The sequence below is a fragment of the Scyliorhinus canicula genome, chromosome 8 (assembly GCF_902713615.1).
Source record: "Scyliorhinus canicula chromosome 8, sScyCan1.1, whole genome shotgun sequence".
In the NCBI taxonomy this organism is placed as follows: Eukaryota; Metazoa; Chordata; class Chondrichthyes; order Carcharhiniformes; family Scyliorhinidae; genus Scyliorhinus; species Scyliorhinus canicula.
The window spans coordinates 147622675-147649007 of NC_052153.1; the positions used below are offsets into that span (position 1 = coordinate 147622675).

The window sequence follows — 26333 nt, forward strand, 5'->3', positions numbered from 1 at the left end:
AGTTAGGCCACACTTGGAGTATAGTGTTCAATTCTGGTCGCAACACTACCAGAAGGATGTGGAGGCTTTGGAGAGGGTGCAGAAGAGATTTAACAGGATGTTACCTGGTATGGAGGGCATTAGCTATGCAGAAAGGTTGAATAAACTCGGTTTGTTCTCACTGGAACGACGGAAGTTGAGGGGCGACCTGATAGAGGTCTTCAAAATTATGAGGGGCATAAACAGAGTGGATAGTAAGAGGCTTTTTCCCAGGGTAGAGGGGCCAATTTCTTGGGGCCATAGGTTTAAGGTGCAAGGTGCAAGGTTTAGAGGAGATGTACGAGGCAGGTTTTTTTACACTGAGGGTAGTGGGTGCCTGGAACTTGCTGCCGGAGGAGGTGGTGGAAGCAGGGACGATAATCATGTTTAAGGGGCATCTTAACAAATACATGAATAGGATGGGAATAGAGGGATACGGACCCCGGAAGTGTAGAAAATGTTAGTTTAGACGAGCAGCATGGTCAGCGCAGGATTGGAGGGCCGAAGGGTCTGTTCCTGTGCTGTACTTTTCTTTGTTCTTTGTTCTTTGTATAACTTGGTGCCACTCTTACTGAATATAAAGGGCTTAAAATTGGTCCATGCCCACAGTCCAAAACGCGCCAATTTTTATTTTCCATTGACTTGCAAAATTTTGCAAGATTTTTAATTTCAACCCAAGGAAAAGCAACATTGAGACTAGGAAATGAGCCTCGGTGGTGGAGGAAGCATAAGAGAAGCTGGAGGTGCATTTGGCCGAAGACAGGCAGCAATTGAAGAGAAATACTTCAGGGAAAAGGAAAGTGAACAGATTGAAAACCTAAGGAAGCATCATCAAGAGGAGATTAATCATCATGAACAGGATATACAGCTTTTACAGAGTGAGATTAAACGCCGCAAAACTCAAATCAAGAAGCTGAAGCCCGATGGCGCTGGCAGTAACTAGGATTTCTAATGTTCCTCCCTACACAGCTTTGCATATCTCAATCATGGAATTAATTCTGTTTGTGTCATTGTTCTTGGATGTAAATTATGCATTATCAAATAAAAATACATTGTAAGTTCAAAAAAAAATAGTATGAACTACCATCTTGTGATCTTCAGTGGAAAGAAGATTGATGGCAATGAATAGTAAGCAGCCGATTTTCTACAAGCCAGTTGCAGTCTGTTAGTGTCGACCAATTTCACCTCAAAATAGAGTTTCAATGGAAGGGAAATGCTGCAATACTATTTGATCCACAAGATGGAGTGCTCGCCAATCTAGTGCAGTATTTTCAACATCTCCATGGCTGGGTTGAATGGTGAGGGCAGGCTTCCTGCACCCCACCATAAATTTCAGAGGACAATCAGCCTCCAAATATTGACTGGCTGGCCCTGCTTTCATTTTTCAGGCTACAGTCCTTGCATTAGGATCAGGTGGGACTTTGCACATATTCAGCTCTTTTAGAGCTGCCGGCTAATTGGAGACCAGTAGCTCTGTGGCACACCAGGATGCTTAGATACTAACGGTATTGCAGGAGACACTGGGAAGGAGAGCAACCATGCATGTCCCTAAGACCAGGTACTTCGATGATCTCACCAAGGTCAGCATGGCAGGTCCTGGTGAAAGGGGTGGGGGACATGTTGGCAGAGAAGAGGAGGACACACGCAGGAGGCAAAAGTGTGGGAGGTGGCCTCCGATTGGCACAGGGAGCACAAGCAGGAGGCACCCCAAATTCCCCAGTCCCCGCCGTTCACTGACCAGTGTCCTGAAAGATTAAATCTGCCAGGTGTCGTGTTAATCACCCTGGGGTAACACGGACTGCAACTGGATGCAGTTGTACTTGAAAGTAGACTCCGAACTTTGATGTTAGTTCAATACGCTTTATTGAACTTGTTAAGCAGTGCACACAGTTCGCTGTGGGTTTGACACTCTACTAATCTAAGCATGCTTACTGTAACTGGTTTAGCTCACTAGGGGCTGGTTTAGCTCACTCAGCTAAATCACTGGCTTTGAAAGCAGACCAAGCAGGCCAGCAGCACGGTTCGATTCCCGTACCAGCCTTCCCGGACAGGCGCCGGAATGTGGCGACTAGGGGCTTTTCACAGTAACTTCATTGAAGCCTACTCGTGACAATAAGCGATTTTCATTACACTTTTTCATAACTAACTAGACCAGACTAGCTCTGAGTCACATGTAGAAGGTGCTAACTGATATATACACCCTGACTGTCACTACAGTTGTCACCAGTGGAAAGAGACAGAGCGTTGATGCCTTATGTGTTTTATAGTCCGAGACCACCTTCTAGTGTTCTGCCTGGTGTTTGGTTGTGTTCTGTCCTGTGTGTTGATGGGTGCCTGTCACTGAATGGTGCTCGCCCAAGATCTCCAAGACAAAGGGGTTAGGTCCCAATGCCTTGGCTAGATCATGGGAATGCATAGTACAGCGAGGCTAGCTCGAATATGCAGATTTGCTAAAACGTTATCCATCCACAATGTGCGGAATTCACATTGCAACATCTCGGAAGGCGAGCCGGGTAGATCTCAGAAGAGGGATCACCTGGTATCTACTGGCCGCACTGCCTTTCGGGCCTAACGTGGCCATTCGAACTTGCCCTAATTGTCCACTTAAGAGCCTCAACTGGGCCATGGGTGAGTGGCCCAGTGGACACCTCCCCTGCTGCTGGTAAAATTATAGTGGCGGCAGAACTGGGAGGGCCAGGAGTGGGCATGCAGCCCTAACTTATGGGTCCACCCGTCTGTTTTCCTGCCTGTGAGTGGTCCATAAAACTCAGTCCCCTTTGATAGAAGAATGCAAATAGCATTTGCATCCATGCTGCCTGCTCTATTTCCACTGGCAACAAATCTGGATATGCTCAAAGTTATTTATAAAGTTACTGGGGTCCAAATTCTTTTGCCAAGTATATCAGTGCAATTTGTTCTATGTTCCATATTTCACCATGAACCAAAATTGGCATGTTCCACTTTATATGGTAATAGCATATCATCCTTCTTAATGCTGCTAAAGAATGTGTTTGCCTTATTGGGATGCAATGCCATTAATATCACTGGAACGTTCAGCGTTAGATGTCTGGCCATTAATTATGAAACAAAACAGGAACTCATTTTAAACTATTTTGCTACGCTGTCAGTTTTGAAGTGTGCAGTCTTGTCTTTGAATGATCTGTCTATCCACGCAGAGCCAAGAAATGAAGTGTTTGTCCAGAAACTGTTAAAAAAGAATCCTGGGGCCAGTGATTGCTCAGATCTTACTTTGCCATTCCAAGTGCAACAGGGAGGTTCTGCATTGACCTTGTCCTAAATCCTGCGGACGGTGCCCTTTTAGCACTCGACCTTCCTCCACCTGCCCTGGTATTTCTGAAACCCAGAAAATCGCCCCACCATAGGGTCTGTCCCAGTCTCTAACCCCACAATCTTTGCTAGCATCCCGAACAGCCCTTCCCAGTATCTCTCCAACTTCTCACAGCCCCAAAACATATGCATGTGGTTTGCTGGTCCTCGCTACACACTTCTCACACTCATCTGTCACCCCCTGGAAGAACCCACTCATCCTCTCTCAACTCATGCGCACCCTGTGTACTATCTTATACTGTATCAAACTCATCCTTGCACACGAGGTCGAATTTATCCTATGCAGCGCCTCACTCCACACTCCCCAATCTATCTCCCCCCCCCCCAACATTTCCTCCCATTTCTCCTTGATCCTCGCCACTTGCGCTCCTCCATGCTCCCCCAGCCACATGTATATGTCCCCAATCCTACCCTCCCCTTCCACATCTGACAGCAGCAACCGTTCCAATAGGGCATAGTTCAGCAGCCTGGAAAGTCCTTTCCACACCTTCCATGCAAGTCCCTCACTTGTATATACATAAATTCACTTCCCTTGGGGAGCTTTACCCTCTCCCACAGCTCTTTCTAACTTGCAGACCCCTCCTCCACATATACATCCCTCACCTTCACCAGCCCCATCTTAGTATGTTAAAGCCTCGATTGCATCCAACTCTCATCTTTGTGTAATTGATCGTGCATCAATTTAATACATTAAAGTTTTCAGAAGATGGACCTCCGCATCAAGCCGGATTGCCTGCAGCTGGATCCGCAATCAGGCAATGCCAAAAAGGACTTTGAACATTGGCTCGCCTGTTTCGAAGCTTACATCAGGTCTGCACCAGACCCTATCCCGGAAGCTCAGAAGATTCAGATCCTCTACACGCGGCTGAGCTCCAACGTCTTTCCGCTTATCCAGGACGCGCCGACCTACGACAACGTGATGGAGCTGCTGAAAGAAAACTACGCTCAGCGGACTAACATGCTTTACGCCAGACACATCCTCTCCACTCGTAGTCAACTCCCTGGTGAGTCAATAGAAGATTTCTGCCGTGCTCTAATTCCCCTAGTCAGAGACTGTGACTGTCAGGCTGTCACAGCCACGGAACACTCGAACTTGCTTATGAGGGACGCTTTTGTTACGGGTATCAGGTCAGCGCCTCTTAGAAGGGGCCACGCGCGACCTCGCGGCAACCAAAAAGCTTGCGTTCTCAGTGACCCCCGGCCGAGTGGCCCCCCCCTACGCATCATGGACCCCACAGAAGGCTGCCCCCATCGGGGACCCCACTCAGTCAACCCCACGCCTGTGCCGCGCGCCCGCCGACCAACCCAGGGGGCCTCAAAGTTACTTCTGTGGGCAGCCAAAACACCCGCGACAACGCTGCACGGCCCGGAGCGCCCTTTTTAAGGTCTGCGGCAAGAAGGAGCACTTCGCTGCGGTGTGCCAGGCCCGCTCAGTTAGCGCTATTGTTCCGACCCCCCCATTGTACGGGCAATGAGCACCACCATCTTCCCCACCTCGGACCACGTACGGCCAGTGGGCGCCGCATCTTCCCCTCCTCGGACCACGTGCGGCCCGTGGGCGCCGCCATCTTCTTCAACCCCCGCCACGGCGGCCCGTGGGCACCGCCATCTTGTTCAACCCCCACCACGTGCAGCCCATGGGCGCGGCCATCTTGTCCTCCCCAGGAGCATCAAACGCCGCCATCTTGTCTTCCCCACGACACGTGCAGCCCGTGGGCGCCGCCATTGTACCAGGACCCATGTCCCCCGGGCATCCCATCGCCTTCCACCATCAACAACCAGCCATGCCTCGCCTCGGTCACGATTGACCAGTCTCGCCCACACAACCTAGCAACCGCTTCTACAAACATGAAAATCGATGGGCACGAGATCTCCTGTCTGCTGGACTCCAGGAGCACCGAGAGCTTCATTCATCCCGATACGGTAAGGCGCTGCTCCCTCGCGGTACACCCCCCCAATCAGAGAATCTCCCTGGTCACTGGGTCCCACTCTGTGGCGATCTGGGGGTACTGCACCGCCACTCGCATTGTCCAGGCCGTGAAGTTTACTGGCTTCCACCTCTACGTCCTCCCCAACCTCTGCGCTGCCTTACTACTCGGCCCGGACTTCCAGTGCAACCTCCAGAGCCTAACATTGAAATTCAGCGGGTCCCTACCACCCCTGGCTATCCTAAATGTCAACACCCCTAAGTTAGCTCCCTGAACCGCTTTGTTCACCGCGAGCACTTCATTTTTTTCCCACATTTAACTTATAAGCTGAGAAAGTCCAGAACCTCTCTAATAAGCCCATAATTCTCCCCGTACAGTCCAGCAGTCTGATGTATGGAACAGCAGGTCGCCTACATAAAGTCGTGCTCCCTACTGCCCCTCATTATCCCCTGCCACTCTGTTAACCCCCTAAGGGCCATCGCCAAGGGCTCTATCACTAGTGCTAACAGCAGCAGTGACAGCAGACACCCTGTCTCATTCCCCTGTGCAACACGAAACTCCGTGAGCTCATCTTGTTTGGCTGTACACTCGCCACCAGAGCCACTTACAGTAGATGCACCCGTGCCACAAACTTCAGCCCAAACCCAAACCTTCCCAGACCCTCGAACAGGTACCGCCACTCCACCCGGCCAAAGGCCTTCTCTGTGTCTATGGACACCACTGCCTCCGGTGCCCGTCCCCTCGACGGGGTCATGATCACATTCAATAACCGCCGAATACTGCTCAAGAGCTGCCTGCCCTTCATGAAGCCCGTTTGATCCTCTGCAACCACCCCCAGAACGCATTCTTCCATCCTCCCCGCCACTAACTTAGCCAACACTTTCACGTCTGCATTCAACACTGATATGAGCCTGTATGACACACACTCTAGCAGGTTCTTCCCTTTCTTTGGAATTAGCATGATAATGGCCTGTGGCATTGTCTACAGCAGGTCCCCCTTCTCCAGCACCTCGCTAAACGGCCCCAGTAGATGTGGTGCCAACTCCACTGCCAACTCCTTTAGAACTCCGCCGGGTAACCAATACCTCTCAGCTCACCATAAAAAAATCAATTCTGGAGTATACTTTGTACATGTGTGAGAAGAAGGAGTACTCCCTCTTTTCTGGGTTCTTATACCTCCATGGGTCCACCGTACCTATCCTTTCCATAAACCCTCCCAGCTCCCACGCCAGCCCGATAGCATAGTGGTTAGCACTGTTGCTTCACAGCGCCAGGGTCCCAGGTTCGATTCTGCTTGGGTCACTGTCCGTGCGTATTCTGCACGTTCTCCCTGGGTCTGCGTGGGTTTCCTCTGGATGCTCCAGTTTCCTTCCACAAGGCCCGAAAGACGTAATGTTAGGTGTATTGGACATTCTGAATTCTCCCTCTGTGTAGCCGAACAGGCGCCGGATGTTGTGACTAGGGGCTTTTCACAGTAACTTCATTGCAGTTTAATGTAAGCCTACTTGTGACAATAATAAAGATTAGTATTATTATCCGCAGCCTTCCCATTGACTTGGGGCTCGCCCTATCCACCCTCAGCTCTAGAATACAATTTACGTCCCCTCCCATAATTAACTGGTACGTGGCCAAGTCCTGAATTGCTCCAGCAACTCCCACACAAACTCCACGTTGTCCCAATTTGGTGCATATATATTCACGAGCTCCACCGGAGTCCCCTCCAACACCCCGCTCACCATAACGTATCTCCCACCTCGCTCCCGCAATTTCTTGGCACTCACAAACCCCCTCTTCTTACTCAACAGAATCGCCACCCCCTCCCCGTGAGTTCAAGTCAAACCCCATATGAAACACCTGACCCACCCATCCCTTTCTCAACCTAACCTGATCCCTCACCCGGGGATGCATCTACTGCAGAAAGTCCACCCTGTCTTCAAGCTGCTTATGTGCGCAAAGACCCGAGATCTCTTTATCGGCCCGTTCAGCCCCCGTACATCCCAGGTTCTGAACCTTACCAGAAGCTTGCGCCTCCATTCCCCTCTACTGTCCGCTATCCTCCTCTGCCGATTCTGTCCCGTTTAATTTCACCCTAAACCAGGCCCATCCAAGATTCTCCGCCCATGACCACGCAGCTCCTTCAACACCGCCATGTCGCATCCCCCTCCTCCCCCCCTCTCCTAATCCCTCCGTTGGCCAACCCTCGCGGCCATCTCCCCCACCTCACTTCCGTTCACCAGCATTTCCTGCCAGCGTGCCAGCTCCTGCCCCAAGGCTCCTCCTATCTACCCCTCCACCCATCCCCCCACCCTTTCCTCCTTGATCGGTGTAAGTGGCTCCCTGTGGACCTCACCCTCCCTCACCCAAACAAAGACACATCCAAAACCACGGCTCACCTCCTCCAAAAAATAAACACCACCACAAGCAGCTGGGGGAGGGGAGGTGAGCAGCTGTCCCCTCACAGATGTATTACCCCTTAGCAAATAATCGCCACAATGATAGCACCCCACCCTACGGCCCCCACACTACCCACGACATTAGCAATCTTGCGGTGGGGGATGTGGGGCGGGGGTGGTAGTGGTGGTGAGCTCCCAGGTGATCAGGGGCCCCTGGGTGGTCGGGCTCTGGGTGGGGTGGTACCCTGGCACCCCTGATGCCAGCTGGGCACCATGGCACTTCCAACCTGGCAGAGCCAAGGTACTGCCAAGGCGGCAGGAGCACTGGCAGGGAGCCAGATTGGCAGTGCTAAGGTACCTGGCTGCCATTTGGCCAGTGCTGGAGATCAGGCCCACGCGTGCCCTGCCCTTATGAGACCGGGTGCTGGGGGGCTCAATAACCCCCTTATTAAAAAGTTAGGGTATTAGTGGGGGAGGGGGTTCTGGAGACCGTGGAGCTCGTCAGTGCAAGAAATGGGACTAAGTGCAGCCCCAGTGGGGCATTCCTCATCGATGGTCTTCACAGGGAAACACCCAGCTAAACACGCCTGACAGAGGATTGTGTTTCATTTCCATTAAATCATGCCCTGAGTTTTTACTCTCTTCATCAACACAAGTGCTTACCTCCACTTGTGCAACACTCTAATCCTCTGCCTCCAACTTCAGCTCCATCACTCAAACTGAGGCATTTTTTTCAAATTCATTTTTTACATGATTTGGGTTTCGCTGGCTCGGCCAGCATTTGCTGCCCATCCCTAATTGCCCTTGAGAAGGTGGTGATGAGCTGCTTTCTTGAACCGCTGCAGGTGTAGGTACACCTATTGGGTATTAGGGAGGGAGCTCTAGGATTTGGACCCAGCGACTGTGAAGGAACAGCGATATATTTCCAAGTCAGGATGGTGAGTGACTTGTGGGGGAATGCCTGTCCATCTAGATGGCTATGCCCGTGGTTTTGAAGGTGCATTCTAAGGGGCATTGGTGAGTTCTTACTGTGCATCTTGTCGATGGTACTCTCTGCTGCTACTGTGCATCGGTGGTGAAGGGAGTGAATACTTGTGGAAAGAGTGTCAATCAAGCGGGCTGCTTTGTCCTGGATGGTGTTGAGCTTCTTGAGTGTTGTTGGAGATGCACTCATCCAGGCAAATGGGGAGTATTCCATCACACTCCAGACTTCCAGACTTGTGCCTTGTAGGCGATGGACAGGCTTTGAGGAGTCGAGAAGTGAGTTATTCATCACTACTCTTGTAACCACAGTATTTATATGGCTAGTCCAGTTCAGTTTCTGATCTGTAAGCCCCAGAATGTTGATAGTGGGGAATTCAGTGATGATAATGTAACTGAATGTTAAGGGACGATTGTTTGATTCTCCCTTATCGGAAATGGGCATTGCCTGGCACTTGTGTGGCGCAAATGTTATTTGCCTGGATATTGTCCAGATCTTGCTGCATTTGCATGTGGACTTACAGGATACCGCAAGGCCGGATAGAGTGGACATGGAAAGAATGTTTTCACTTGTAGGAAAAACTAGAACCAGAGGGCACAATCTCAGACTAAAGGGACGATCCTTTAAAACAGAGGTGAGGAGGGATTTCTTCAGCCAGAGGGTGGTGAATCTGTGAAACTCTTTGCCGCAGAAGGCTGTGGAGGACAAATCACCGAGTGTCTTTAAGACAGAGATAGATAGGTTCTTGATTAATAAGTGGATCAGGGATTATTGGGAGAAGGCAGACGAGTGGGAATGAGAAACATATCAGCCATGATTGAATGGCGAAGCAGACTCGATGGGCCAAGTGGCCTAATTCTGCACCTATGTCTTATGGTCTTATGGCACAGAAGGGAGGAGCCCATCCGAGTTCATGTCAAAGATGCTCTGGTCAGGGAGGAGGGCTTCACCAAACCACAGAGGTAGACTGGGCCGACAGATCGCTCCGCCAGAAGTCAAGAACGGGAGAACCATCACGGGCGGTAATCTTCAGGCTACTTAAACACCATGACAAAGAACAAATCCTGAATTGGGCGAGGAACACGTGGTCTTGCAAATGGGAAGGACACACCACCTATGTCGACCAGTATATTGGGGCCGACTTGGTCAAGCGTCGAGCAGAGTTCAATGGGGCCAAAGCGGATCTCTTTGAAAACACGGTACAATGCGGCATGCTATACCCAGCAAGATTCTGGGTCACATTCAAAGACAGGGACCATTTCTTCAACATGCCCGAGGAGGCAAATTATATTGTGCAAAGGAATGGACTGGACAAAAACTGAGCAGGGTGGCATATCATTGACCTCTACGAACAGTGACGGTAATACATGTCTATGGGAGTGTTTTTGTCTCTGTTTCACTTTTCTATAACCTTTGGTTCGTTCCTTTCCTGCGGCCCTTTGCCCTGATGGGCAGATAACCAGTCTACGTTTTCATAGAATCATAGAATTTACAGTACAGAAGGAGGCCATTCGGCCCATCGAGTCTGCACCGGCCCTTGGAAAGAGCACCCCACTCAAGCACACACCTCCTCCACCCCATCCCCTTAACCCAGTAACCCCAATTAACCTTTATGGACACTAAGGGTAATTTAGTATGGCCAATCAACCTAACCTGCAGATCTTTGGACGGTAGGAGGAAACCGGAGCACCCGGAGGAAACCCACGCACACACGGGAGAACGTGCAGACTCCACACAGACAGTGACCCAGCCCGGGAATCGAACATGTGACCCTGGAGCTGTGAAGCAACTGTGCTACCGTGCTGCCCCAATTTTGTTTTGTTCCTCGATTGTCTAATAGAGAACCAACACATGCATTGTCCTGCAAATTATCACACTGAGCTTGTGGAATACCGGGGGTTAGAGCCAACAGGGCGAGGAGGGGACTGGCACTCCTCGGGCATTAAACCAACCCTCAGCAAGGCGCAGACAGGGCAACACTAAAGTGTTGGGGCCGGGCCGGGGGGGGGGGGGGGGGGGGGGGGGGGGGGTGTTCGGACGGGACAGGGTTATTGGACTCCTTTTCAGGGGTGGAGCCCAACACTAGCGAACATGCTAGTGAATGGGAGTAAAGCGAGGTGAATGTGTGCAGCATGTCTCCTGAAAAGGTGGGAGTGTCTGGATGGCGTGTTGGGTATGTTAGCAGCCTAGAGAGGGAGGACAGGTCTCAAAGGGTAAGAGTGCAGGGGGATAGGAGAGTGGGAGACGGGGAAGTGGGTGCCGGTAGAGGAGAGGGTAGTTTGCATGATTGTGGAGTTGGGGAGGGGGGGGGGACTGGGTAACTCACAGGGAGAGGGGAGAGGGAAGGGTAGAACTCTAGTCACACAGCTCACATGTGGAGATGGGTGGAAAGAGGAAGCTGGTGGTGGCCATCTTGGACGAGCCAAGAACAAAGGCGAACCTGGTCATGCAAGAACATGCAAGGACGTGTCCACGACATGTCAGGGTAGTCATCTGGAACATGAGGGGACTTAAATGGCCTAGTCAAAGGATCCCGAGTCTTTGCCCACCTAAAAAGCCCGAGGGTCGATGTAATCTTCTTCCAGGAGCCGCACCTAAGAGCCAAAGACCAGGTGAGGGTAAGGACGACTCAGTGGGACAGGCACATCAGGTGAGCTTCAACAAGAGGGCAAGGGGTGTGGCGATCTTATTTAGCAAGAGGGGAGCCTTCACAGCGATGAACATAGGGACGGACCTAGGGGATGGTACATCATGGTGAATGGGGTCCTGGAGGGGCCCCAATGGTATTGGTGAATGTATCCCCCAACTGGGACGACGGCGAGTTCATCTAAAAGACAATACCAGAGATCCCCAACCTCAGCTCTCACCAACTGATCATAGAGGGAGACTTTCATTGTGTACTGGACCCAAAGGCAGATAGGTCTAGCCCCATATCAGGGGCAAATCCAGGAATGGCGAAGGAACTGACCGTCTTCATGAAACAGGGTAAAAAGTCTTAAAACACCAGGTTAAAGTCCAACAGGTTTGTTTCAAATCACTAGCTTTTGGAGCACTGTTCCTTCCTCAGGTGAATGAAGAGGTAGGTTCCAGAAACATTTATATAGACAAAGTCAAAGATGGAAGACAATACTTTGAATGTGAGCATTTGCAGACAATTAAGTCTTTACAGATCCAGAGAGAGGGGTAATCCCAGGTTAAAGAGGTGTGAATTGACTCAAGCCAGGACAGTTGGTAGGATTTCGCAAGCCCAGGCCAGATGGTGGTGGTTGCTGCTGGAATGGCCGAGTAGGAGCTAGAGCATGCAGAGGGGGTCGGGATGGGGTCTGTCGCCGTGGGGAACGGTCTCAGCGGGGGGCGCTTGAACGTGGTGGACTGAGAAAGGGTAATGGCTAGTCGACGGGGGAGGGGGGCAGGTAGCCCCCTGATCCGGCTGATAACCTGGGATGTGAGGGGACTGAATGGGCCGGTCAAACGGGCCCGCGTGTTTGCGCACCTGAAGGGGCTGAAGGCGGATGTGGCTATGCTTCAGGAGACGTACCTGAAGGTGGCGGATCAGGTTAGATTGAGGAAGGGATGGGTAGGCCAAGTGTTTCATTCGGGGCTGGATGCAAAAAATCGGGGGGTGGCGATCCTGGTGGGGAAGAGGGTGTCGTTTGAGGCGTCGAATGTGGTGGCAGACAGCGGCAGGAGGTATGTGATGGTAAGTGGCAAGCTGCAGGGGGAGCGGGTGGTGCTGGTCAATGTATACGCCCCGAATTGGGCTGATGCGGGTTTCATGCGGCGCATCTATAGTGTAGAGGGACTTTAGAGGAGTTTCACAGGACGGAGCAACATCGAGGACCTGTACTGCGCTGTAATGTTCTATGTTCTATGTTCTATGTTGGGCCGGATTCCAGATTTGGAGGCGGGGGGCCTGATAATGGGGGGGGGGATTTTAAAATGGTGCTGGATCCACCACTGGATCGATCCAGATCCAGGACGGGTAGGAGGCCAGCAGCGGCTAAGGTGTTGAGGGGGTTTATGGACCAGATGGGAGGGGTGGACCCATGGAGGTTTGCGAGGCCGAGGGCCAGGGAATTTTCATACTTCTCCCATGTGCATAAGGCCTATTCCCGGATTGATTTTTTCATTATGAGTAGGGCGCTGATAGCGAGGGTGGAGGATGCTGAGTATTCGGCGATAGCCATTTCTGACCATGCCCCGCACTGGGTGGACCTCGAGCTGGGGGAGGAGAGAGACCAGCGCCCGCTTTGGCGCTTGGAGGTGGGGCTGCTGGCAAACGAGGTGGTGGGTGGGCAGGTTCGAGGATGCATTGAGAGGTACCTGGAGGCCAATGACAATGGGGAGGTCCGAGTGGGGACGGTCTGGAAGGCGCTGAAGGCGGTGGTTAGGGGGGAGTTGATCTCCATTCGAGCCCACAGGGAGAGGAGAGAGCAGAGAGAGAGGGAGAGACTGGTGGGGGAAATGGTGAGCATGGACAGGAGATACACGGAGGCTCCGGAGGAGGGATTGCTGAGGGAGCAGCGTAGTCTCCAGGCTGAGTTCAACTTGCTAACTACCAGAAAGGCGGAAGCTCAGTGGAGGAAGGCACAGGGAGCGGTGTATGAATATGGGGAGAAAGCGAGCAGGATGCTGGCGCACCAGCTCCGTAAGCGGGATGTGGCCAGGGAGATTGGTGGAGTTAAGGATAGGGGAGGAAATGTGGTGCGTAGGGGGGTAGACATTAATGGGGTTTTCTGGGACTTTTATGAGGAACTGTATCGGTCTGAACCCCCAGCGGAGGAGGGGGATGGGGCGCTTTTTGGACCGGCTGAGATTCCCGAGGGTGGAGGAGGGACAGGTGGAGGGATGGGGGCGCCGGTTGAGCTTGAGGAGCTGGTCAAAGGGATAGGGAGCATGCAGTCGGGGAAGGCGCCGGATGGGTTCACGGTCGAATTCTATAAGATGTATGCAGACCTGTTGGGCCCGCTGTTGGTTAGGACCTTCAACGAGGCAAGGGAAGAGGGGGCTCTGCCTCCGACGATGTCTCGGGCGCTGATTTCCTTGATCCTTAAGCGGGACAAGAATCCCCTGCAGTGTGGGTGCCGTTCTCACTCTTAAATGTAGACGCCAAGCTGTTGGCGAAGATTTTAGCCACCAGGTTATCCATAAGGATCAAACGGGGTTTGGGCGTTTGTCAGGCGGCAGGTGGCGGAGTTCCCTCTGCTGCCACCGCGTGGGGTCCAGGACAGGGTGCTCTCGGGGGAGTGGGTTGGAGAAGGGAGGATCTCGGCAACTTACCAAGTCATGCAGGAGGAGCTGAAAGGTAAATGGGAGGATGCTAGGTGAGGAGATTGAGGAGGGGACGTGGGCGGACGCCCTAGAAAGGGTGAACTCCTCCTCTTCTTGTGCGAGGCTTAGCCTCATACAGTTTAAGGTGCTGCATAGGGCTCACATGACTGGGACAAAGATGAGCCGGTTCTTTGGGAGCGAGGACAGGTGTATTAGGTGCTCAGGGAGCCCAGCAAACCATGCTCATATGTTCTGGGCATGCCCAGCGCTGGGGGAATTTTGGAAGGGCGTAGCAAGGACGGTGTCGAGGGTGGTAGGATTCAGGGTCAAACCGGGCTGGGGGCTCGCAATATTTGGAGTTGCAGAGGAGCCGGGAGTGCAGGAGGCGAAAGAGGCCGGCATTCTGGCCTTTGCATCCCTAGTAGCCCGGCGGAGGATTCTTCTTCAGTGGAAGGATGCGAGGCCCCCAAGCGTGGAGGCCTGGATCAACGATATGGCGGGGTTTATTAAATTGGAGAGGGTGAAATTTGCCCTAAGGGGATCAGTGCAGGAGTTTTTCAGGAGGTGGCAACCGTTCCTAGACTTCCTGGCAGAACGGTAGAAAAAGGCCAGCAGCAGCAACCCTATGGGCCAGGGAAGGGGGGGGAGACGGGGACATCTCTTTGTTTTGGGCTGAAGGGACATGCATATTTGTTTTTTGCTAATGACGGGCGTTAATTTATTTCTTCTTTTTTGTATACATGGTGGGGGGGGGGTTCTTAGTATTTTCTGTTATTGATATTTTGTGAAAGTTTGAATAAAAATTATTTTTTTTAAATGTTCACTGTATGTTTTAAAAAGATTAACTTGAGTTCATAGAATAAGCATTGTTGTTCTTAAAAAATACTTTTCCATTTCTGCTGTACCACACCTGTAGAGTGGGCCGTGTGCTCCCCATACCACAATCTATTAAAAGGTTGTGGGTCAGGTGAACTCCATGATTCAATTTGGGGTTCTCTAAACCCTGGCCCATAGGCCCCCCCCCCCTCCCCCCCCCCCCCCCCCCCCCCCCCCCCCCCTCCACTGCTATTCCCCCAACCAAGTACTCGAGGAGGCCGGTGGTGGTCGCCTCACGAAGAGCCTGGAACCAGCTTAGGGACCATTTCAAGCTATCCTAGCTCCTCTCTTTAAAAACCATGGATTCGTCCCGGCCAGAATGGATGCCACAAATAAAACCCGGAGAAGGGAGGAAGGGGTGTTGAAGGTCAGGGACTTGTACTTGGACAACCGAGTGGCAATCCTGAGGGAACAAACAGAGAATGTCCTGCTCCCGAAAGGGAATGAGCTCCGGTACCTTCAGATACGCGACTCCCTCCGCAAGGAGGCCCCATCATTCCCTCAGTTACACAGGCACCCCCTGCTGGACAGACTGATATCACAGGACGAGTTAGGAGAGGAAAAGTATGCAGACATATACAAACATCTGCTAGAGGAAGCAAGGGCCCCACTGAAACAAAACAAGAGAATGGGTGCAGATGGACATGGCTTCCTGGGAAGAGGAACTAGGCCTCGAACTAGGGGGAGGACGCTGGCGCAAAATCTGCACAAAGTTAACTCCACCACTTCATGCGCGAGGCTGAGCCTGATACAACTGAAGGTGGTGTAAAGGGAACACCTGACACTTCAGTTATGAGGTTGGATTGGTCTCCTTGGACAGAAGGCTGAGAGGAGATTTAATGGAGATGTTCAAAATCATGAGGGGGCTGGACAGTGTAGATAGGGAGAAACTATTCCCCACTCGTAAAAGGAGCAAGAACGAGAGGGCACAGATTCAAGGTCATTTGCAATAGAAATGTGATGTGAGAAAAACTTTTCACACACTGAGCAGGTTGGGTCTGAAATGCACTGCCTGGGAGTGTGGTGGGGGAAGGTTCAATCGAGGCATTCAAGAGAGCATCAAATGATTACTTGAATAGAAACTATATGCAGGAGTACAGAGAAAACATGAAGAATGGTGCTGAGCCATAAAGCTTGTTTGGAGAGCTGGTGCAGACTTGATGGGCCAAATGGCCTCCTCCTGCACCATAACAATTCTGTGATTTTGTGACTAGGACACACATGAGCATGTTCTTCCCGAGAGTGGAGGACTATTGTGAGTGATGTCAGGGAGGTCCGGGTGACCACTCCCACATGTTTTGGTCTTGCCCAAGACTGATTGGACTCTAGACCACATTCTTCAAGGCTATGTCCAAGGTCGTGGCGGAGCCATGCCCATTAGTGCAGGTCTTCAGGGTGTCAGAACAGCCAGAACTGCATGAGGGGAGGGGGGCGGCGCGCTGGCCTTCGCCTCCCTGATAGCTCGGGGACGACTCCTGATCGGACGGGGATCGGCCGCGTCACCCAAGGCCTCAGAGTGGCTGGGCTACCTGGCGGAATTCCTGAGGCGAGAAAAGATCAAGTTTGCCATCAGGGGGCCGGAGGAAGGGTTCCACTCCAGGTGGAAGCAGTTCACCACCAACTTCCAAGGCCTGTTCGTGACTTAGGAAGCTAGGGAGAGGGGGTTCAGGGAGGGGTGGGGGGGCAAATTAGGGAAGGGCAGGGGAAGGGGACGGGTAACAGGGGGGAAGTCGGGGGGGGGGGAGACTGTGGGGGGTGAGGAGCCGCATTTACACTACCACAGAGCAATAAATGGTTTGCACTACTCCTTTTGCACGGATGGCTCACAAGCTGTATCATTGTTATATTGTCCTGCAACTTAATGAATTTCGTTTTAAAAATAAGGAGTGAATGGGCAGAACGGTGGCGCAGTGTTTAGCTCTGCTGCCTCACGCCGCCAAAGGACCCGGGTTCGATCCCGGCCCCGGGTCACTGTCCGTGTGGAGTTTGCACATTCTCCTCGTGTCTGCGTGGTTCTCATCTCCACAACCCAAAGGTGTTCAGGGTAGGTGGATTGGCCATGCTAAATTGCCCCTTAATTGAAAAAAATTAATTGCATACTCGAAATTGATATAAAAATAAAATAACGAGTAAAGTGTTATATTATGCGATCGTAATACGCCGTTACTCTTTGCTTACTCCCAGAACGTTCTGATGATTGTAGTTCAATGAAACTATCAGTCTTCAATTTCAAGCAAATAAAATTCAATGAATAACGAATATAAATACTAATGAGTTTGTTCACTATCCACAACTAGAACTGATGATAAAGTAAATCAGAAGTATTAACTATGTTTAACTACACCTGCCAACTAAGCTATATCTCTCTAACACTCTGCTGTCTAGTCACTCCTGGTTCGAAGACAGGGAAGATCCTCTGAGTTCAGTTTATATACATGAATATAGTGCTGCCATCTAGTGGTTGTCTAACACTATGATACAGTTGTTAACTCTTCACATACCAGCAGATATACAGATCACCACATAAAGATGTCTTACTGCAATTATTAGAGCCTTGGGGTAATAACCTGCACGAAGCACAGGGGGTTGGCTTGATTGTTTTCCCCATGTGGCTCGAGGAGTAGGAGTTCCCCTGCTAACCACAGGGTGATTACCTTGTGTATACAAGGTCGGCCAGATAGGACATGAGCGACAGAGAGAGGAAGTCTACCCTGTGAAGTCTAACTGGGCCCCTATGTACATAGTATGCGTTATAAATAAACGTCTTCCTAATATTACTCATCTGACTCCTTTTCACCTTTATTTAGCTTGGTGAGACTACCGCCTGGAGTAGTATGTGCAGATTTGGTCTCCTTAACTAAGGAAAGATACACCTGCCATAGAGGCAGAGCCACAAATGTCCACTAAATTCACTCCTGGGATGGAGGGGTTGGCCTATGAGGAATGATTAAACAGACTGGACATTTATTCTCTGGAGTTTAGAAGAATGCAAGGGGATTTAATTCAAACATTCAAAGTTCTTACAGGGCTCAACAGAGTAGATGCAGGAAGAATGTTGCCCCTGGCTGGGGGGACTTCAGAACCAGAGGCACAGGGTGGGATTCTCCGTCCTGCCGCACCAGTGTTCTGGTGCTGCGCCCCCTCCCCCCCCCCCCCCCCCTTCCCCCCCCCCCCCCCCCCCCCCCCCCCCAGCAGCAGGATTCTCCATCCCGCCAGCCAGCCAATGGGATTTCCCATTGTGAGCAGCCCTACGCCTTCAGGAAACCCCCAGGCGTGGGTGCACTGCAGGCTTAACGGAAAATCCCGAAAGCAGAGAATCCAGCCTGCGGTTTGAGAATAAAGGACAGGCTATTTAGGGCTGAGGTGTTAAGGGCGCGATTCTCCGCAAATGCGGAGAGTGGTAAAGGCTGCCGTGAAACTGGCCATGTTTCACGGCAGCCTCCGCGCCCCCTCCTGGGGGCTTAGCGACCGTCACTAAGCCCGCGCGGCAAGCGTCACGGCGGCTGACGCGCACGATGACGTCAGCCGCGCATATGCGTCAAACCCGCGCATGCCCCTCAGCCGCCACGCGGACTGATCCTACAGGGCGGTGGAGGAACAAAGAGTGCGCGGGTATCGGTCCCGCTGCCCGCGATCGGTGTGGCCGTGCCAATCGGTGCCATGGTTGTCCTGGACGGCACTTTGCGGCCGTTTTCACGAACGGTGAGAGCAGGTGTGTTTGCGTTCGTGAAAACGGCCGTAAAGGCCTGGGAACTCGGCCCATGGGCCAGGGGAGAATCGCTGTTCGCCGTAAAAAACGGCGAGCAGCGATTCGTGTCGTGGGGCGGACGTGGGGGGGGGGGGGGGGGGGAGAATAGCGGGAGGTCGGGAAAAATGTCGGGAAGGCCCTCCCACTATTCTCCGACCCGTCGTGGGCAGCGGAGAATCGCGCCCTAAGAATTTCTTCACTCAGAGGGTGGTGAATCTTTGGAATTCTCTGCCGCAGAGGGCTGTGGCGACTCAGTCACTGTGTATGATCAATACACAGATTGATAGTTTTCTTCATACTAAAATGTTAAGGGAAATGGGGATAGTGCAGGAAAGTGATGTTGAAGTAGAAGATGAGGTAATGATCTCACTGAATGGCGGAATTGGCTCGAAGGGCTGAATGGCCTACTCCTGCTCCTATTTCTTATGTTCACGCTCTGCCGACCTCTCATTCACCACCATCCATTAATTCTAACTTCCCATAACCTCTCCTTTCGATTGATCATTGTTTGCAGAGCCTTTCACCACCTCTGCCCCAAAACTCCTACATCTCTCGCTCCATCTTCTAAGGACTTTTTCAAAAACCTACCGCTGGTCTTTGACCAACTCTTCCTTCTTGACTCAGCTTCCAATTTTATGCATGTAAAGCACAGCTTTGGATTTTTTTTATCATTTGAAGACGTTATATAAATGCAAGTCATTCTTGATGGCCTTATTGTATCATTGTACAGGGACTACATTTTGCAACAGATGGACTATCTTTACCAATCCATGCTGCTGGAGGTGGGCATCAGTCAGCCAGCAGGAAATATCCGAAATTCGAGTACATGCTGTGAATGATTCAACAGATGTCGGCAACAATTAAAAACACATCTGCTTCATAGAATCATAGAATCATCATAGAATTTACAGTACAGAAGGAGGCTATTCGGCCCATCGAGTCTGCATCGGCCCCTGGAAAGAGTACCCATGCTAAGTCCACACTTCCACCCTATCCCTGTAACCCAGTAACCCCCCCCCCCCCCCAACCTTTTGTTTGGAAACTAAGGGCTATTTAGCATGGCCAATTCACCTAACCTGCACATCTTTGGACTGTGGGAGGAAACTGGAGCACCCGGAGGAAACCCACGCAGACACGGGGAGAACTCCGCACAGACAGTGACCTAAGCTGGGAATTGAACCAGGGACCCTGGAGCTGTGAAGCAACTGTGCTAACCACTATGCTGCCGTACTGCAAATGAATGTTTGTAAGGAAAGAAATCTGCTGTCCTTACCTTGTCTGGCCTACATATAACTTCAGACCCACAGCAGTGTGGTTGACTCTTAACTACCCTCTGAAAGGGCCTAGCAAGGCACTCAGTTATATCAAAGCACCACCAAAATAAAGTCCTTTGAGTGTACTAACACCACAAGAAGGTGGCTCACCACCACATTGTCGAAAGTAATTAGGAAGGGTATCAAATTCTGGCCTTGCGAGCCATGTTAGCATCCCTTGAATGAATAAAAAATATTTCCCATACGCGCACAAAATGGGAACGGGTCCTTGGGCAATGGGTTTCCTCCAGGTTCTCTGGTTTCCTCCCACAGACCAAAGATTTGTGGGCGAGGTAGACTGACCATGCTAAAATTGTTCCTCAATGGCCAAAGATGTGCAGGTTGGATGGATTGGCCATGATCAATGTGAGTGGTAACAGGATAGCGCGAGAGTGGGCCAATCTTTCTGAGGGTCAGTGCAGAATCGATGGGCTGAATGGGATTTTGTGGATTCTAACAACCAAAGGCTTCTGTCTGCTTTTGAACTCATTTGATGGTTGGATGCGTTTTATCAATTCTTGCCCGGAGGTATTCATTGAAGGATGTTAAACAAGAGAACATTTGTATCAAAACCTGATTCAGCTTGATTCAATAATCCTGATTGTGTTTGATGAAGTAGAATGGGAGATAGCTCAACTGCAGCATAAACACCACTAAAGACCAGTTGCTCCTGTTTCTGGATTGTAAATTCGACATGATTCTGGATAATCTGTGCAAATTGTGCTCCCAATAGCTGGCTACACCGCAGCCCAACACTGTCAATCCTTACAGTTAAAAGGTTCTGAATAGGAACAAATGAAAATATCAACGTACTGAGTTATATCCTGATGAGAATGGAAATCCAGGAGCAAAGTCACAAAGTTCAATGTGAAGAAATATCGCAAAACTATAAGGGATTCAACAAACCCTAATTCAATGTCAAAGGGGGCCTTCTCTTGCAGAAATGCTTTTAGATCAGCAAACAATATTCCAGAGCAATTAAAGCCATTTCATGAGCATTCAGAGTAAGGCTGGAAGAATTAAGATCGCACAAATCAGGAGCAAAAGATTCAGAAGGTCAGTCAAGTGAATCAAAAGATAAGGGGCGGAATTCTCCGTTGGTGGCCAAATCGTGGAGGCCGTCATGAACTCGGCCGAGGTTCACGACGGTCTTGGGGCCCGCTCCCCGCACCTAATTCACCCCCCCCCGGGGGGCAAGGAGCGGGCCTCCGTCTTTCCCGGCCGCGCCGGGAATGACGTGCAAACACCGCATTTGTGAGGTCATCCGCGCAAGCGCAGGTTGCCGGTTCCAATCCGCGCATGCGCGGATGACTTCATTGCGCAGACAGCGCGAACCGCGCATGCGCGGTGGCCGTCTTTCTCCTCAACCGCCCGGCAAGATGTGGCGGCTTGATCTTGCCGGGCGGCGGAGGGGAAAGAGTGCGTCCGTTTTGGACGCTGGCCTGACGATCGGTGGGCACCGATCACGGGCCTGTCCCCTCCCGAGTACAGTCATGGTGCTCCCGTGCCAATCGGGCCCCGCGATGCCCCAAATGGGCATCTGGCGCCCGTTTCACGAATGCATCGACCAGGGGCGAAATTCTCCGACCCCCCACAGGGTCGGAGAATCGCCCGGAGCCGCCGAAAATCCCGCCCCCCGCTGTGGCAGAAATTCTTCGCCACCCAGGAATTGGTGGGGGCGGGAATCGCACCACGTCGAGCGGCGAGCCTCCTGCGGCGATTCTCCGGCCCGCGATGGGCCGAAGTCCCGCCGCTGGGAGGCCTCTCCCGCCGCCGAGGTTTGAACCACCTCTGGTGGTGGCGGGATCGGCGGCGCAAGCGGGCCCCCGGGGTCCTGGTGGGGGCGCGGGGCGATCGGACCCTGGGGGTGCCCCCACGGTGGCCAGGCCCGCATTCGGGGACCACCGATCGGCGGGCGGGCCAGTGCCGTGGGGGCACTCTTTCTCTTCCGCCGCTGCCACGGCCTACATCATGGCGGAGGCGGAAGAGAGTCCCCCAGCGCGCATGCGCCGGTTCACCGGTGCATGCGCGAACCGGCGAAGGCCTTTCGGCCAGCCCCGGCGCCGGGCGGCGGGCATCAAAGGCTGTTGGCGCCGGTTTTGGCGCCAGTCGGCGAGGTGCCAACCGCTCAAGCGTGGTTATCCCTGCTCTTGGGCAGAATTCTCCGCACCTTTGGGGAGGCCCGACGCCGGAGTTGTTGGCGCCACTCCGCTACACCGGGACCCCCCGCCCCGCCGGGTAGGGGAGAATCCCGCCCCAGATGTGGTTCCTGCCGTGGTGAAACGGGCGTGAAGGGCCGGCTGCTCGGCCCATCGGGCTCGGAGAATCGCCGTTCGCCGTGAAAAACAGCGAGCGGCAATTTTTCCAAGCCCGGGGGAGAATCGTGTGGGGCGCCAGGGGGGCGCAAAAAAGTGTCGGGAGGCCCTCCCGCGATTCTCCCACGCCGCGTGGGGAGCGGAGAATTCCGCCCAAGAGCAGGGATAAGTCAAAGAGAAAGATGGCAGTTTAGCACCACCACTTATCTAAGCTTAAAAAGAACACCACAGCAAGTTGTATCATAGAAGTTACAGTGCAGAAGGGGTCCATTCGGCCCATCGAGTCTGCACCGGCTCTTGGAAAGAGCACCCTATCCAAGCCCACACCCCCACCCTATCCCCTTAACCCAGTAACCCCACCCAACACTAAGGGCAATTTTGGACACTAAGGGAAATTTAGCATGGCCAATCCACCTAACCTGCACATCTTTGGACTGTGGGAGGAAACCGGAGCACCCGGAGGAAACCCGCTCACACACGGGGAGGATGTGCAGACTCCGCACAGATAGTGACCTAAGCCGGGAATCGAACCTGGGATCCTGGAGCTGTGAAGCAATTGTGCTAACCACTATGCTACCGTGCTGCCCGTTCTTTACAATCTCTTTGAAAGAAAGGTAAACAAATTACTGTTTATATCCTCAAAATTATTCTTTGGGGACCAGACTTTGATCAAAGGTATTAAACCATTTAAAATGAATGGTTCTGCTTTAAAATAGTACCAATGTGATATCATGTCAACTGTTCATGCATTGGTATTGTCAAGAGTCCAGTAATTTCCCAAAAATATATTTCCTATGCAAGGATCAGCAATCTCAAACTAATAAAAACAAATTACTGTGGATGCTGGAATCTGAAACCAAAAAAGAAAATGCTGGAAAACCTCAGCAGGTCTGGCAGCATCTGTAGGGAGAGAAAAGAGCTTTTGAGTCCAGATGGCTCTTTATCAAATCTCAACTGTTGTCTTAACTTAGTACTCCTTTGTCTACTCATACAAGGCTAGTCAGCAGTGAGGGTGACATTTAATATGAGTAAAAGACTTGGTACTATGTCCTGACATTCTATTCCAAAGTTATCCTCCAGCTATTAACTTCCATTCAATAACCACACTGTCCACTTCTACAATGTTCCTCGTGCACAGAAAGGCAGTTCAGAGTTTTTTACATGACTAAACATAGAAACATAGAAAATAGGAGCAGGAGTAGGCCATTCAGCCCATCGAACCTGCTCCACCATTCATTATGATCATGGCTGATTATCCAACTCAGTAGCCTGCTTCCGCCTTCCCCCCATATACTTTGATCTCCTTCACCCCAAGAGCTATTCCTAACTCCTTGGAAACTTGCAGGCCGGAATTCTTTGTTCCCTGCCGCTAAGATCAGGCATCCCAAATGGGCGGAAAATCCTGCGTCGGGCCAAAAATGGGATTGGCGCCAGGCAAAAAACCCTTCTTAAGTCTCTAGTCCCACCCTGCCAACCATGGTGGGCTTTCCACCCTGTGCTGGAGAGAAAATGTGAACAGCTGATTTGCATTAATTAGAATGCAATTAATGGGGTAGAAGCCCAAATCTCTCTGCTCTTCCGCGCCCTGCCCCCATCCCGTTATACTCTGTCCCCCACCACGGGAACTCCACATGTGGGCTTTGGTGTAAGTCTTGCTACGTGCACTCCTGGTTCGATGGATCCCAAGTAGTGTCAAGGGGGTCAGCCCATTGCTCATGGGCCCCTCTGTCGCGGCCAGGCTTCAGAGGGAGCATCCCCCAAGGGCCCTGAGGGTTGGATGGGCTCAGGTTGAGGTTAAGGTGTTGACCGTGGGTCCCTCCATCCGGGATGGGGGACCCGAGTCTAGACTACGCCTTCGAGCCCTGGGCAACCTGAAGACCACCCTTGCCATGGCTATCTCAGGAAGCTATCCAAGGTATTTATCCTGTTCTGACCTGCTTAAACTCTGAAGTAGCCTTCTCACTCTGAACTGTTCTGCCTGACAGCTGATGAGCAGACCAGACAGTTTGGTGAAGAATCAAGCCAGGAATACTTTCCCTTTCCTCACATCTCCTCTTCGGCCGTATGTTTTTGAGACTGTTACCTTTTGAAGTGTCAGAGCGTTCCTAGGAAGCCCACAACTCATGAAAAGGTTTTAAATCCGCTGAGATCCTTTGAAATGGTCAGCACTCATTCAATTTCACAATGAAGTACCTTTAACTTGCATTTGATTGACAACTTAATGGTTTAAACACAGTTCCCAGTAGGTTTGGTTCTTTGTTTTACCCTTCAAGCTTGAATGCATCTGGAGAACCCTCCATTCATCCTAACCGTAGTGTTTATAAACATTCTTGTCATGATTGACAGCTGCTGACCACTTCAAAGCAGCTCAGTGGTTTCATTTCCTCTTTTTTAACCACAGAAATCACTTGGCATTCTTGAAGTGGTCAGCAGCTGTCAATGGGCTGACCCCCTTGATCCCAGTCGGGGTCTAGTGCATTAGCGAGTCAATGCAAGGGTGTCAAGTGCCATGCTAACAGAGGACAATTCCAGGGGGTGGGGACCGGGTGGGGAGGGTCGCGTCAACCTCATACACGTGTGGTGTGAGGAGGCGGGGGGTGTGGCCCATTATTTCCATGGATGCCCCTCTTGATGAGAGGTTGGCGATGCTCCCCTTGTCAGTGGAGGGGGGAGGGGGGGGTTCAACATTTGTGTTGTGGGGGAAGCTGGATTCTGTGATCGGCACATCTGTTCAAATGTTGACACAACCCCAACAAGTTCAGGGAAATTGGCATGTCCAACGCTATGCATATTTTTGCATAGTCAAGCCATGAGAATCCCACACCAGCGACACAGTCCCAATTTTCCAATGGTGGGAGCACTTAGAAGCAGGAATGGAGAATCCTGGTCACAATATTTTTGCTGCAACTGCTCCTTGTGGGAGCGAATTCCACAGGTTTACCACTCTCTGGGTGAAGAAATGCCTCCTCATTTCATTCATACAAGGTTTACCCCGTATCCTTTGACTCTGACCCTTTTGTTCTGGACACGCCCACCATTGGGATCATCCTTCCTGCTTCTACCCTGTGTAGTCCCCCATTAGAATTTTAAAGGTTTTAAGGAAAACGTCTTCACACCTTCACATGTGACAAACACCTGAGCCACCAAAAAAAAACAGAAAATGCTGGAAATAAGTAATAGGTTAGGCAACATCTGTGGAGAGAGAAACAGAGTTAATGATTCAGATTTGTGAACCTTTTATCAGCATCCACACTATTCTGCTGTTGGAATCTGTGACTCATGTTGTGCACACAGATGCCTCCCTATTAACGTTAAGCTTGCTTGGACGTTAAGGGTGTACAAAAAAAGAAATTTGCATAGTTCGATTTGTTTTCTCGCGATGGTAGCAAGCATCCCACTGAAAGTAATAGTAGAAAGTCCACTTGTTCCTTGCCTTCCTATTCTTTCATCCTGGGGCGAACTGGATAACTTAAAAGTCTCAGTTTATGGATTTGATCATTTGAGGTTGCAGGAACAAGACAAGGAGAGAGTAGTGGACAAACAGTTCGACCCAACTGCCAGGCAGGATTGTCTAATCTTTTCTAGAATTGTTTTTCGGTTGGCTCACACACTCTGTACAGCTGTTGTACCTTGAGTTGCATCAGTCTATCCCTTCCTCTACAGGAGGGGTCCTCTTGGCCTGGACTCCTTTCTTGGAAGCCTGAACATTTGATATATTTTGCACTTCTGGTTATGTTTTAAATTACCTCAACAAATGAATATTCAAGCAAAGAAAACCTCCAGTAATTAGATATGACAGCACAAAGAATAATTCATGGAGATGATATCTCATATCCTATAAATAGAGACTTGTTCAGAAAATAATAACTTCTTCAGTCAAACATTCAAACCACTAGATTCACGGCATCGTTTTAAGTGGCTGAGAAACCTGAAAATGCCATTAAGCATTCAGTTTTTAACAATAATTATCTACATTAGAAGTTCCATTCATTATTATATTACCTTTTTAATCTTTTTAATGTCTGGGTCTTCATCCTCTGGATTTCCTTGATAAGGACGCATCCGTTCTTTAGTCTTGTTCACGGCAACAATCTTAGCAGCAAAAGAATAATAATCACAATAAGAGTGGATAAATTTTTCG

At 51.1% G+C, this 26333-nt stretch overlaps 2 protein-coding genes across 7 annotated transcripts in view; one reads left to right on the top strand and one right to left on the bottom strand.

Annotated features, from left to right (window-relative positions):
• The window catches only part of rasgrf2b (Ras protein-specific guanine nucleotide-releasing factor 2b), a 293804-nt gene that overhangs the window by 158805 nt on the left and 108666 nt on the right, over positions 1-26333 (bottom strand). For all 6 annotated transcript variants that reach the window (XM_038805382.1, XM_038805376.1, XM_038805379.1 and 3 more), the window contains exon 4: positions 26195-26284. In XM_038805382.1, coding sequence (XP_038661310.1) covers positions 26195-26284 — 90 coding nt within the window. The remainder of the gene's footprint in view (positions 1-26194; positions 26285-26333) is intronic.
• LOC119970536 (ATPase inhibitor, mitochondrial-like) lies at positions 722-961 on the top strand. The gene has a single exon (XM_038805321.1). It carries the CDS (start codon positions 722-724, stop codon positions 959-961), a length of 240 nt encoding a protein of 79 aa, XP_038661249.1.